The following is a 12,241-nucleotide window of genomic DNA, read 5'->3' as shown; positions in this document are numbered from 1 at the left end:
ACTTATAACATATTAACATTTAATTTGCAAAACTAGCATTCTTTTTGCAAAATTAAGCTACTATCAACTAATCCAATTATTATTTTGTTATACTGTATATATTGTTATCTGTGGATATTACTTCTGTTTACATATTTTGTGAGTAAAATATACTCTGTTTTCATATTTTGTGTGTAATTTATATTTATTTACCTAATATCTGTTACTAAACTGGTAATTTTCTTTGGCATCATTTATCAAGTATTGTAAAATTTATTATAACAAATACATACCTACTATCCACAAAAAATACATGCATGGGTGTGAATGTCTAATTCAGTTTAAAAAACATTTAAACTATCAGATTAAAAACATATGTAATTTAGACAATACTACATCAATAGGAAAAATAGCAATAAAATAGTAATAATGTTACACTTATTTAAACATTTGGGATCTACATTAATTACAGGTTTTACTGGTCTCGAAACACAGAGAAACTATATACAGAGGTCCATAAATACAACTTTTTCTAATTTTGGTTCTGTACATTACCACAATGAATTTTACATGAAACAACTCAGATGCAGTTGAAGTGCAGACTTTCAGCTTTAATTCAGTGGGTGAACAAAAGATTGCATAAAAATGTGAGGCAACTAAAGCATTTTTGTAACACAATCCCTTCATTTCAGGGGCTCAAAAGTAATTGGACAATTGAGTCAAAGAATATTTCATGGGCAGGTGTGGGCAAGTCCGTCGTTATGTCATTACCAGTTAAGGAGATAAAAGGCCTGGAGTTGATCTGAGGTGTGGTGCTTGCATGTGGAAGATTTTGCAATGAACAGACAACATGCAGTCAAAGGAGCTCTCCAAGCAGGTGAAAGAAGCCATCCTTAAGCTGCAAAAACAGAAAAACCCATCCAAGAAATTGCTACAATATTACGAGTGGCAAAATCTACAGTTTGGTACATCTTGAGAATGAAAGCAAACACTGGTGAACTCAGCAACAGTGGTGGATGATCACAGAATCATTTCCATGGTGAAGAGAAACTCCTTCACAACAGCCAACCAAGTGAACAACACTTTCCAGGGGTAGGCGATCGATGTCCAAGTCTACCTAAAGAGAAGACTGCATGAAAGTAAATACAGAGGGTGTACTGCAAGGTGCAAGCCACTCATAAGCCTCAAGAATAGAAAGGCTAGATTGGACTTTGCTAAAGAACATCTAAAAAAGCCAGCACCATTCTGGAAAAACATTCTTTGGACAGATGAAACCAAGATCAGCCTCTACCAGAATGATGGCAAGAAAAAAGTATGGAGAAGGCGTGGAACAGCTCATTATCCAAAGCAGACCACATCATCTGTAAAACACGGTGGAGGCAGTGTGATAGCTTGGCGTGCATGGCTGCCAGTGGCACTGGGACACTAGTGTTTATTGATGATGGGACACAGGACAGAAGGAGCCAAATGAATTCTGAGGTGTTCAGAGACATACTGTTTGCTCAAATCCAGCTAAATGCAGTCTAATTGATTGGGCGGCATTTCATGATACAGATGGACAATGACCCAAAACATACAGCCAAAGCAATCCAGGAGTTTATTAAAGCAAAGAAGTGGAAAATTCTTGAATGGCCAAGTCAGTCTCCTGATCTTAACCCAATTCAGCATGCATTTCACTTGTTGAAGACTAAACTTCAGACAGAAAGGCCCACAAACAAACGGCAACTGAAAGCAGCTGCAGTAAAGGCCTGGCAGAGAATTAAAAGGAGGAAACCCAGCATCTGGTGATGTCCATGAGTTCAAGACTTCAGGCTGTCATTGCCAGCAAAGGGTTTTCAACCAAGTATTAGAAATGAACATTTTATTTCCAGTTATTTAATTTGTCCAATTACTTTTGAGCCCCTGAAATAAAGGGATTGTGTTAAAAAAATACTTTAGTTGCCTCACATTTTTATGCAATCTTTTTGTTCAACACACTGAATTAAAGCTGAAAGTCTGCACTTCAACTGCATCTGAGTTGTTTCATTTAAAATTCATTATGGTAATGTACAGAACCAAAATTAGAAAAAGTTTTCTCTGTCCAAATATTTATGGACCTAACTGTATGAAAGGGCAGTGCAGTCTCTTTTTCCTTAGGATACTGCGTTCCTTTAATGTGTGAAGTGACATCCTTAACAACTTCTATAACTCCGTGATGGCCAGTGAAATTTTCTATAATGTGATGTACTGGGCTGCTAACATTACTTCAAGAGAGGCCCACCAAACCAACAAGCTAATTAAAAAGGCACGCTCAGTTATGAGACGCACTCTGGGCCTCCTGGAGGTAGCAGAAAAGGAGGGAATTAAAAACAAAACTGAGTGCCATCATGAACAATATTACACATCCTCTCTCTGACACACTAACACTGAGGATTTTCAGCCAACGAATTGCTCAGCAGGAGTATGTCAAGAAACACTAAGGGGACTTGTTAATATCAACAGCAATATGCCTGCATAATGACTCACTGTGAGTGTAACAGCCAAGTCAGAAGTTTTCTTTCTTTTAGTTTCTTGCTTTTTTGTCACTCTGGTGTGTGTTCAGACCATAGTGTGGGTATATATATCATTCTTTTCAGAATTTATCGAACTTTAATGTGATATTGTTAGATTTTTCAGATTTTTATTCCGTTTTAAATTATAAGCTAAAAATATCAAGAACTCACGTCCCGCGAGGCGAGGCTTTGTGCCAAGAGATTTAACCATGGCCGGGGCCAGAAATAAAAGACAAAGAGTAGGACAGCTGCTGTACAGGCTTTTAAATGTTTGAAGCGCTGTGTGAGATGCAGATCATGCGGCACAGCAGCAGCAGCAAGCCAGCAGCTGATCTTGCAAAGAGGAGGTAATAAAAATCTGTATTTGTTTTCCCATTGTATCACATGTCATGAGATGGGACTTTTTTCCAAAAGATTTAACCATGCCCGGGGCACGAAATGAAACACAAGCAGTATGACAGCTGCTGTACACAATAATATCCACTTGCACAGCTACAGCACCATATTTCACTGTAGTTGTAGACCCGCAGCTACAGACCCGGAAGTAACGTCACCGCAGTTTCAGGACTGACTTTGTAAAATTACTTTTGGAAGGTTTCGGCAGGTCTCGGCAAAGCCCGGAAAGTAACTTCAGGTCAAGGATCTATTCAAAAATTAAGCAATAAAATTGAGAAGGAAAAACAGTACATCAAACCAAATAATACGCATCTTTTTTTTAAAATTGGGAAGTTCGGAGGGTTTCTGCCATCACGTCATGTCATACATCAAACTAAACAATGCAGATCATTTCTGTGAAATACACTAGTAACATTTACATTGTGTTTGGGTCTGTGGGAACCATTTAATATGTCGACAAAATTAAAATCATTAAGATTTGTTTTACTTAAAATTAGTTTTTCGTCTAAATTCATGAAATGAAGTTTACACTATCTTACAATATTTACACCACGTTAGAGTTTAGTAAAATGTTAATAATAAAAGTGATTGCATTTTTAAATGTACAATACATGTGTGCAGTATTGTTCTAAACTAATTTAGAAAGAACGTTTAAGCCAATCTAATATTTTAAACATATATCCAGCCAGTGAAGTGAGCATGGGGAAACCCCTAGTGTGTGTATATATATATATACATATATATGTATATATGTATATATATATATATATATATATATATATATATATATATATATATATATATATATATATATATACACATATATATGTATATAGAAAAAGAGAGAGAGAGAGAGAAGAATGCCTCCAGAGATTTTAATGGTTTGGTTTGTGGCAGCCACCGTATATTATATCCTGGCTGCAAAAGTTTGAAGTTATTGAACAGAGATGTTCACACGACTGAGTCCAAAACAGAACTGAATACTTGCTAGGTAAGTTTTTAAGGGTTGAGGGAGGAAATGATGTCATCTATGCTGGAGCCGTAAGTGACGTCATCAGAGGGTCCAGGACCTGGTGAAATTTCCCACGAATGGTCTGCAAGGAACTGAGAGAGACAGTCAGCACACTCTGCCTCCCCGTAGTCTGGTGTAGTATTACATTTACTCAGGCCCTTAAGCTGTCTCCTACACGCATGTGTGTGACAATATATAGCTGCCCTCATTGATGACGTCACTTCCAGGTCCTAGGCCTGATGACACCCCTTCCTGTTCCAGCCCCATTGATGACATCACTTCCTTTGCCTTTAAAACTGCTATTTTCACCATCTGTATGCTTCAATACCATAATATATTCAAATTTGCAGCCAGGAAAGAATATACAGGTGGCTACCCAAAACCTTTCTGTGGCTTTTGTCAAGTTTGTGACAATATATTGTAAGGTTTATAAGCTCTTTTGGTGCTCCCACAACATGATGACATGATGACCCAAGAGCATCTCAAAGTGTGATCGCCGCATCTGTAAAATATAGCCTATCGCTCCCACCGCTGTGGGAACAAATCTGAAAAGATTGCGGTCACGCTATGAGTACCTGCTATCGATTGGTGATGCAAGGAACAATATAACTGCAGGGAACAGTATTACTTGGCCATTAACCTGGCCAAGACCCTGCCTGACTGCTGTGTCTGTGTATTGGAGAGTGGTAGATCCTGCTACAATAAATAACCATACTGTTGCTGTTTCAAGCTGAAAAGAGTTGCTTTTACTAAAGTACTGAGACTCAGCTTCTATATATACTGTATATCTATGTCATACAAAGGACCATACAAAATAGCAGATGTGCCATTTACAGCTTTATTAGAGCAGCAAAAATTCTAGAGTCAGAGTGTCATGTAGGAGATGAAGATGATAGCAAGTAACAAGAAACTCTGTTTTTGGAAGCTATAAGAATTTTTAGAGGAGTAATAGAATAAGGTGGATTTGGCACATTAAGAGAAAAGTAGAGGATGACTGTGTGAAGAGGTTGAAGTGTTAAGGGTAAATGGGATGCCAAAGAAGACTTGGTTGAAGTTATTATTGCATGGTTTCTAAAAAATGGATCTGACCCCAAAGGATGCAGAGGGCCCCAGAGAGTGGAGGAAAAAGATTTGGTACTGCAACAAGTTAGTCCAGCCAAACATGGAAACTGGCGGTTAAATTGCATGTGTGTGTCTGTATGTGCTAAATAAAACAAAACTGGCTCAAATATTTTAAAATATAATTAAATCTTACTCTATATCAGTGGTTCCCAAACTTTTTCAATTGTTAGCACCCTTGCTGAATCCAGGTTTTCCCAAGGCACAAGTCAAATTCTAATTTGCAAAATAGCCAATAATTTTTTAATTACAAGGTTGCAGTAAAAATAAATAAAACACGTATTTCAGATGACAAAAATGTAATTGAACAAATTCAACTAATTATAATTAGTGGGATTGTGTTGTACGGGTCCGTGACTTTTAAATAATCCATTTGCTGTGTCAGTCTCCATGGACGTGATCGTGCAGCCACGGGGAGTTGAAGGCTTGGAGAGTGAGGCATTGGGGCAAAATGAAGGGGATGAGCTAGCCAGCATGAATGAGAGAAGTCAGAGCAATTATATGTGCCACCTTGTAAGATACTAGCAATGTATTGCTTGGTATTGATCCCTACATTTTGTTGATTTAACTCAAGAGTTCCCAAAGTGGTCGATATCTACTCCCTTGGTTCGATTTGAACTTTCTAGGGTTCGATATTTTCAATAAAAAATTTGGGGTCAACGACAGCAAAATAGACCCCTTACTACTGCTATTTGTTTGTTACTTCAAAATATCTATGATTCCAATAGGTACCTAATTAAGAAGTAAAATAATTCAAAAAACACTTTTTGATAAAAACACATTACATACCAAACTTGTGAATGAAAAGGTAAAATGTGTCATTAAAAGAGTCACACATAAGAATGCATGAAAATACATGTAGCACAAATGTGTCTGTGCATTGTCTTATTAAGCGTATCAAAGCAAGTGCGGACATGGAAAATCGTTGCATGTCTGCACTTGCTCGCTGTGGACGAGACGACAGATATTCGATATTAGCAGAATCTATCAGTCTTGTAATGATCATGCTTTCATAAAACACTATAAATTGGTTCGTTTTATGTGACATGTACTTATTTGTCATTTGAACTTTGAATATAATTATTTATTGAGGAGCAGTACTACGAAAAAGAAAATCAGAGGACATAGTTTATTTATTCGAGTTTGAACAAAAATCTTCAGTTTCAAGTAAGTACATAATTTATTGTTTTTTTTATCACAGGGGCTGTCGAAATTGTTTGTTAATAAAAGTTTTTATTTCTTCAGATAATAATATGACTGAACCAAAAAAGAAATGCAGACAGTACAGCTTGGACTATTTGTACCTGTATTTTGAATTTACATATTTATTTCATAAATGTCAAAATGTAAAAACCTGTATTTTTTGCTTTAATTTTCGTTAGTGCAGGTTTCGATATTAAATGTTGCACAAGATAATGCCATATTCCGTAGTCCTTTTATCTTTTCAAACATTAATTACAAGTGATTAAAATAAAAGTTTGATATCTAGTGAAATATTTAATATCAAGTACTGTACAAATGTATTAATTTGAGTAAGTAAAGTAAATGGCTAGGGGTCAACGGTTTTAAAAAGTTTTGGGAAAAGGGGTCTGCGGCAGAAAAAGTTTGTGAACTCTTGATTTAACTCTTTTAACTTTCTGGTAAAGTAGTCACGGGATTTACTATCCATGCTGGGATGATTGGTTTCTAAATGGAGTTTCAACTAACTTGGTAGCGTGCACTCTGGTGCGAAAACTTTCATACTCGGTACACACTGCAGCTTCTCTTCACCATTGACTTCTGTCAACGTAAAACCACTGTCCATATAACTGTCATCATATTTTCGATATTTGCGCTTCTTCACACTCTGGTTGACGTTGCCACTTGTGTGCCCACTTTATTTTCACTCTCACAATGCTTATTACTGTTTAGTAAAACCGATCAATTTTAAAAATGCATACAAGAAGAAATACTTCAAAATCTTCACTTAAGTTAATCAAAACAATATACAGTTGAATACAATCTCCGAAAACTAATTCAACACTAAGACCGCACAAAACCGACAGCTATTTATATACCTAACACAAAGTACAGAGAAAGTTCGATAAACTACTAAAACAATTGAGAAACTTACTTATTGTAGAGTGCCATCTAGTAACCATTTGTAGAGGCTTCGCAACCAGTTATTACTAAGTGAGTTACTAATTTGCACCAGGTCCACGAGATGTCGCGTCTTATCACATTGAGTTGAAAATGGAAATAAAAATAAAATATTATAAAAATGTGTAATATTTTGTGGCGCCCTGGGGAGCCACTGCTCTATATTATGGAAATGTGAATATTTAACATTCTTAAATCCACTTAAACCAATTCAAAGTTGAGTGGAAAAAAAATTAGAAATACAATCTTTAAAATATTCTTTAACAGAATAACTGGTTTTACTTACCGGTCTTATAATTTGTTGAAGCTGTTTTAGACAGTCTTTCTCAGCATTTACCACACCTTTTGCCAATTCAGCTTCAAGTTTTCTGTAAGTAATGTCGAAAAAAATTTCCAATATGCTAATCTCAATTTTAAGAGTTTTGCTCAATTTACAATACATCATTTTATTCTCACCAGCCTGTAAAAAAGCAAAAAGAAAACAGTACAATCATTTTATTTAAAAAGTGCTTATTATAAAAGTAATGTTTTAATACCAGATTATTTTTAATGAATTGTTTGCATTTATATTTTTCATATTCGGTAAGGCAAACAGTTAAGTTACATTTTACATTCAGAATATTGTAATTAGGAAAAATATAAGGAATACACCTTAAATGTAAAATTAATTTTATGAGACACTGTTTAAAGCTTGACCTTTTGCCAGGGTTCTTCGGAAATGTAAGCAGAGCTCAAATATCATAAAATATTATGAAGATTTCTAAACTATTAAAGTTTAAAAAGTATATACCACTATTCTTGTTATTTTAAAATTGAACTGTTCAAAAGGCCACAGTAAGCCTAAAATAGGTCTCAGTAGCTGCTATTCATAAAATCCAGAATTTTTTCAAAGAGGCTTTAGCCCTTTTTTGATATATTCTTATCAATTTTAATCTTGCAAAAGAAGTAACACTATCACCATTTATAGATAAAATGATCAATGTACACTGCAAGGCAATTGAATTTTTAGAACTTTTCCTCCTTAACAAAATTATGTTTTAGGATGAGCTGAATGTTAAATCAAAACTTCTCATACTCTCATATAGTTTTATTCTCACTAATAATTTAATGGTACAGGGATTCAACATACACAACTTTATGTCAGCAATTAAAAGTTATGTATTGCTAATTACCTAAGTTCAAACTGTACATTTTAAGTTTTATTTAGAGATGTGTAGTTTTTCCAACTTTCTAAAAACCCATTTTCTTCATGACCTTAAATAGCTGAGGGTAAGGCATTCAGTTCATTCTGTTAAGTGAAAGTAATTTCCCATAAGCTTACTTGAATATGCTGATGATAACTATTTGAGAACTAATTTCAAACTTTCAAACAATTTTAAAAACCAATTTGGGTTTACATATCTTATAAGATTATTTGAATATATTGATGATAACTTGAGTGATCATGGTACTGGATATTGCACAAGTGACAGTGTTGAAAAGACAGGCTTTAGAATTATCTTTCACATATGTTAATTGCCTTCCTGATATTCATTGTCACGCATGACCAATCGAAGATCTCCTTCTGGGCTGTGGCAAGGTATGTAATAACCTACCTAGACGAGATGGGGCACTATCACTACCTGTCTTTTCTCCTTTTCTCCCCATGGCAAAGTGAAAGTGCCCAGTGAGGATTACCAGCCCAGCCAGCATGTCCAGGTGGAGGCTACGTTGGTCCTATATAGGCTTGAAAGTGGGTTCCATCTGGGCAGCCAAACTGGGCCCCACCAACATTTGTCCACAGGTTCCAGATGGACCCCACTTGTGGGATAATGATGGAGGCCAGACAGGTCACAAGATGGAACTGGGTTTTATGTAAGGGTATAGTGCTTCAGTATAGAGTAAATATAGGTTGCTGCATGGGTTGTAAGTGGGCATTTTAAGGGTGTCTTGTGGACTGCATTATTTTACAGTAACCACAGTTAACCCCCTGTCAAAAACAAAAAACACAAAATAAAGAGCCCAATTAAAGAATACAATTAATATTGTTTATTATATAAACTAACCAGGGGGCTCTGCCCCATGCTCGCTTCACTCGCCCACCCCTGGGTTTGGTTTGCTGGATATACAATTTAAAGAGATTGTTATTTTCATGGGAATTGTTACATATGCATTATTTTCATTTTTACTTTAAAACTTTTGTAAAACAATACTTGTCCTTTATTTCTGGCCTCGGGCGTGGTTAAATCTTTCTCACCGGATTTATAACGCTGCTCATTTAGTGAAGGAGGGCGCTGAACACACACTAAGGAGATGCCGTTGGGTCAGCTGCTGTCTTTCTGCTGCTGCTGGCGAGCTGTATGCTCTGTTTGTCGTGCTGCCCATTGATCATTTAAAAGCCTGTACAGCAGCTGTCCTTTTGCCAATTCGTGTCCCTGTCACTCGCATTGTGAAGGTAGGGGGCTGAACGCATGCTAAGGACTTGCAGTCAGATCATCTGCTAGCTTGTTGCTGCTGGTGACGTGTGTTTTCTGCTCGTCGTGCTGCGCGTTGATAATTTTAGAGCCTTTATAGCAGCAGTCCTTTTGCCACTTTGTGTCTCTGCTGCTCACATTGTGAATGGGGGTGGGGGGAGAGGAGGGTTGAACGCACGCTAAGAAGAAGGGGTCGGATCATCTGCTGGTGAGCTGTGTGTTCTGCTTGTCACTTGTCATTGTTTTAAGAACTGGGAGCACATGATGTCTGTCTGCCAAAAGCATTCCAACAATAGCTTGGTTAGATGTTTGTGAATTTGTTTTAAATGTTGTCTCATCACTGCCTTGTCTCGCGGGACATTAAAGTGTCTCATAGGACATCAAATTGTCTTCCGAGAAGATCATGTCTCATCTCCCTAGTCTCCCTCCCAAAATTTTTTTATAATAGAGATAATAAAACAATTAAGTTCTTCATAAGCATACACACAAGTTGAAATAATAATTTATTATTTATTTGTTGAACTTAATCTTGGGGTCTGAGCATCTCTGCTTAACCTGCTGCCCACGCGATCCGACCTCGGATAAGCGGAAGAGGATGGATGGATGGATGGATGGTTGGATGGATCTTGGGGTCTTCCAAACCATCCTTTTGAGTTTGCCCAGAATGTTTTCATAAGGAAAGCATGAAATGCTGTCAAGATATCCAAACATTTTTGTATCCTGGACCAGATATATCAAGTAATTTACATTATACATCAAAAGCTCAGAACCATATATCAATACAAAATTCTCTACAGATGTTTTCAGGAGTTCCTCAGCATAGTCACAAAACTGTAGACACAGCTCAGAGCTAAGTAAAATTCTCATTGAAACAGACAGTAGCATAACATTTCTATACATTTGCAATGGCAGGTTATTAACTAAAACCAGAGGCCCAGTATATAATAAAAATCGTCTTAATTCAGTGGCTTTCCACATACTGATTTCTTAAACAGATCTGGGTTTCCTTGGGACGCTCCTGGGTAAATTTTGTCTAGTAGAGTCTGTCTACTCTGAAAAAAACCTAATTAACTGACACACACACACACAAATGTTATCTATACTAATAAAAGGCAAAGCCCTCACTGACTGACTGACTGACTCACTAACTCATCACTAATTCTCCAACTTCCGTGTAGGTAGAAGGCTGAAATTTAGCAGGTTCATTCCTTACAGCTTCCTTACAAAAGTTGGGCAGGTTTCATTTCAAACTTCTGCGCGTAATGGTCATAACTGGAAGCTATTTTCTGCATATACTGTAATGGAGTTGAGCTCGAAGCCGTGGGCGGTTTAGTGTGACATCATCACGCCTCCCACGTAATCCGCATATGCGTAGAAAACCAGGAAGAGCTCCAAAACCGCTGAAGAAAACATACATTATATAATTAAGAAGGTAGCTAAACAATTAGAAGCGAGCGAGTGACATATAAAACCAGATTCAACGGCTCACGTGAACTGACGCAGTGCGCAGACAAAAAGCAACAGTTCCAAAGAGTGCTGAACAAAAAACGAATTACACTGCTACGCTCAAATAGACAAACCACATGCCGTGGTGCAATAGTAGAGGCTTCGCCTCTAGTGCCGGCGTCCGAGGTTCGATTCCCGAGAGGGGATGCACTGAGTATGTACAGCGTGCTTCCCTATTCATTTTAGCCTCGCATCCCTTGGTTTGAGACGTATGAAAAATATGCGGTTAACACAGAAAGACAGATCACCAATTGAAGCTTTATGAATAATGGATACTTTATTAGCGATCAATGATTGTTTTGGTAAAGCCATACTCAGTGTAATCATAAAGTAACAGCGAGTGGAGGGTGACTTACTGAGGCACGCAGGTGAAACAACAATAGCATGAGAACTCGATGTAGTGCCGTCAACTCGATCTGAATTGCGCGATCACATTAGAAAAAATATATCTTTTCAAGTTCTATTTAGTCGACACAAATATCTTTGGTTGGAATGTAAAGACGAATTTATTCTTTACATTTCTATGGTGAAGAAAAATGTATGCACTGATGCCTACATTTAACTTACATTCCTACCAAAGATATTTCTGCCGACTAAATAAAAATTCCTTCTATTTAAAATTTAAATAGAACTTGAACAGATAGGATAGTTCATAATATCCTCGCAGACATCCGTTTTAACAAGCAGCGTATTGCACTGGATACGAAATAGCCTGCCCATTTAATTATTTAGGAATGGATAAATAAATTCAGATTTTGTACAAATAATGTTTTTCATTTTTCTTCCTTGATGGATTCTGGCACCCCTGCAACAGTTGCTCGCACCCAAAGAGTGTGTATATATATATATATATACAGTATATATATATATATATACAGTATATATATATATATATATATATATATATATGTGTGTGTATATATATCTATGTGTATATTGTAAAGGACCGAGGAGACAGTAGCAAGGGTTGGGGTTTTCCGCCCCGTTATATTGTAAATTACAACAAAAACTGGTCAAAATTATAAACAAACAGTTCATATGCGCGCCGACTCCTGGCGCCGCGCCATTTTATTGGGGAGGAGCCGGAAGTGGAGGAATGCGGGAAG

General features: G+C 36.8%; 1 protein-coding gene across 1 annotated transcript in view; it reads right to left on the bottom strand.

Annotated features, from left to right (window-relative positions):
• Nucleotides 1–12,241, bottom strand: part of LOC120519286 (nuclear GTPase SLIP-GC-like) — a 115,375-nt gene that overhangs the window by 1,633 nt on the left and 101,501 nt on the right. Inside the window, exon 14 of the mRNA XM_039742419.1 lies at nucleotides 7,463–7,636. Within this exon, the coding sequence (XP_039598353.1) occupies nucleotides 7,463–7,636 (174 nt within the window). The remainder of the gene's footprint in view (nucleotides 1–7,462; nucleotides 7,637–12,241) is intronic.

This window comes from Polypterus senegalus, unplaced genomic scaffold, assembly GCF_016835505.1.
Source record: "Polypterus senegalus isolate Bchr_013 unplaced genomic scaffold, ASM1683550v1 scaffold_5383, whole genome shotgun sequence".
NCBI classification, from domain to species: Eukaryota; Metazoa; Chordata; class Cladistia; order Polypteriformes; family Polypteridae; genus Polypterus; species Polypterus senegalus.
The sequence above is the reverse complement of the archived record's forward strand: the minus strand, read 5'-3'. Positions and strand labels throughout refer to the sequence as shown.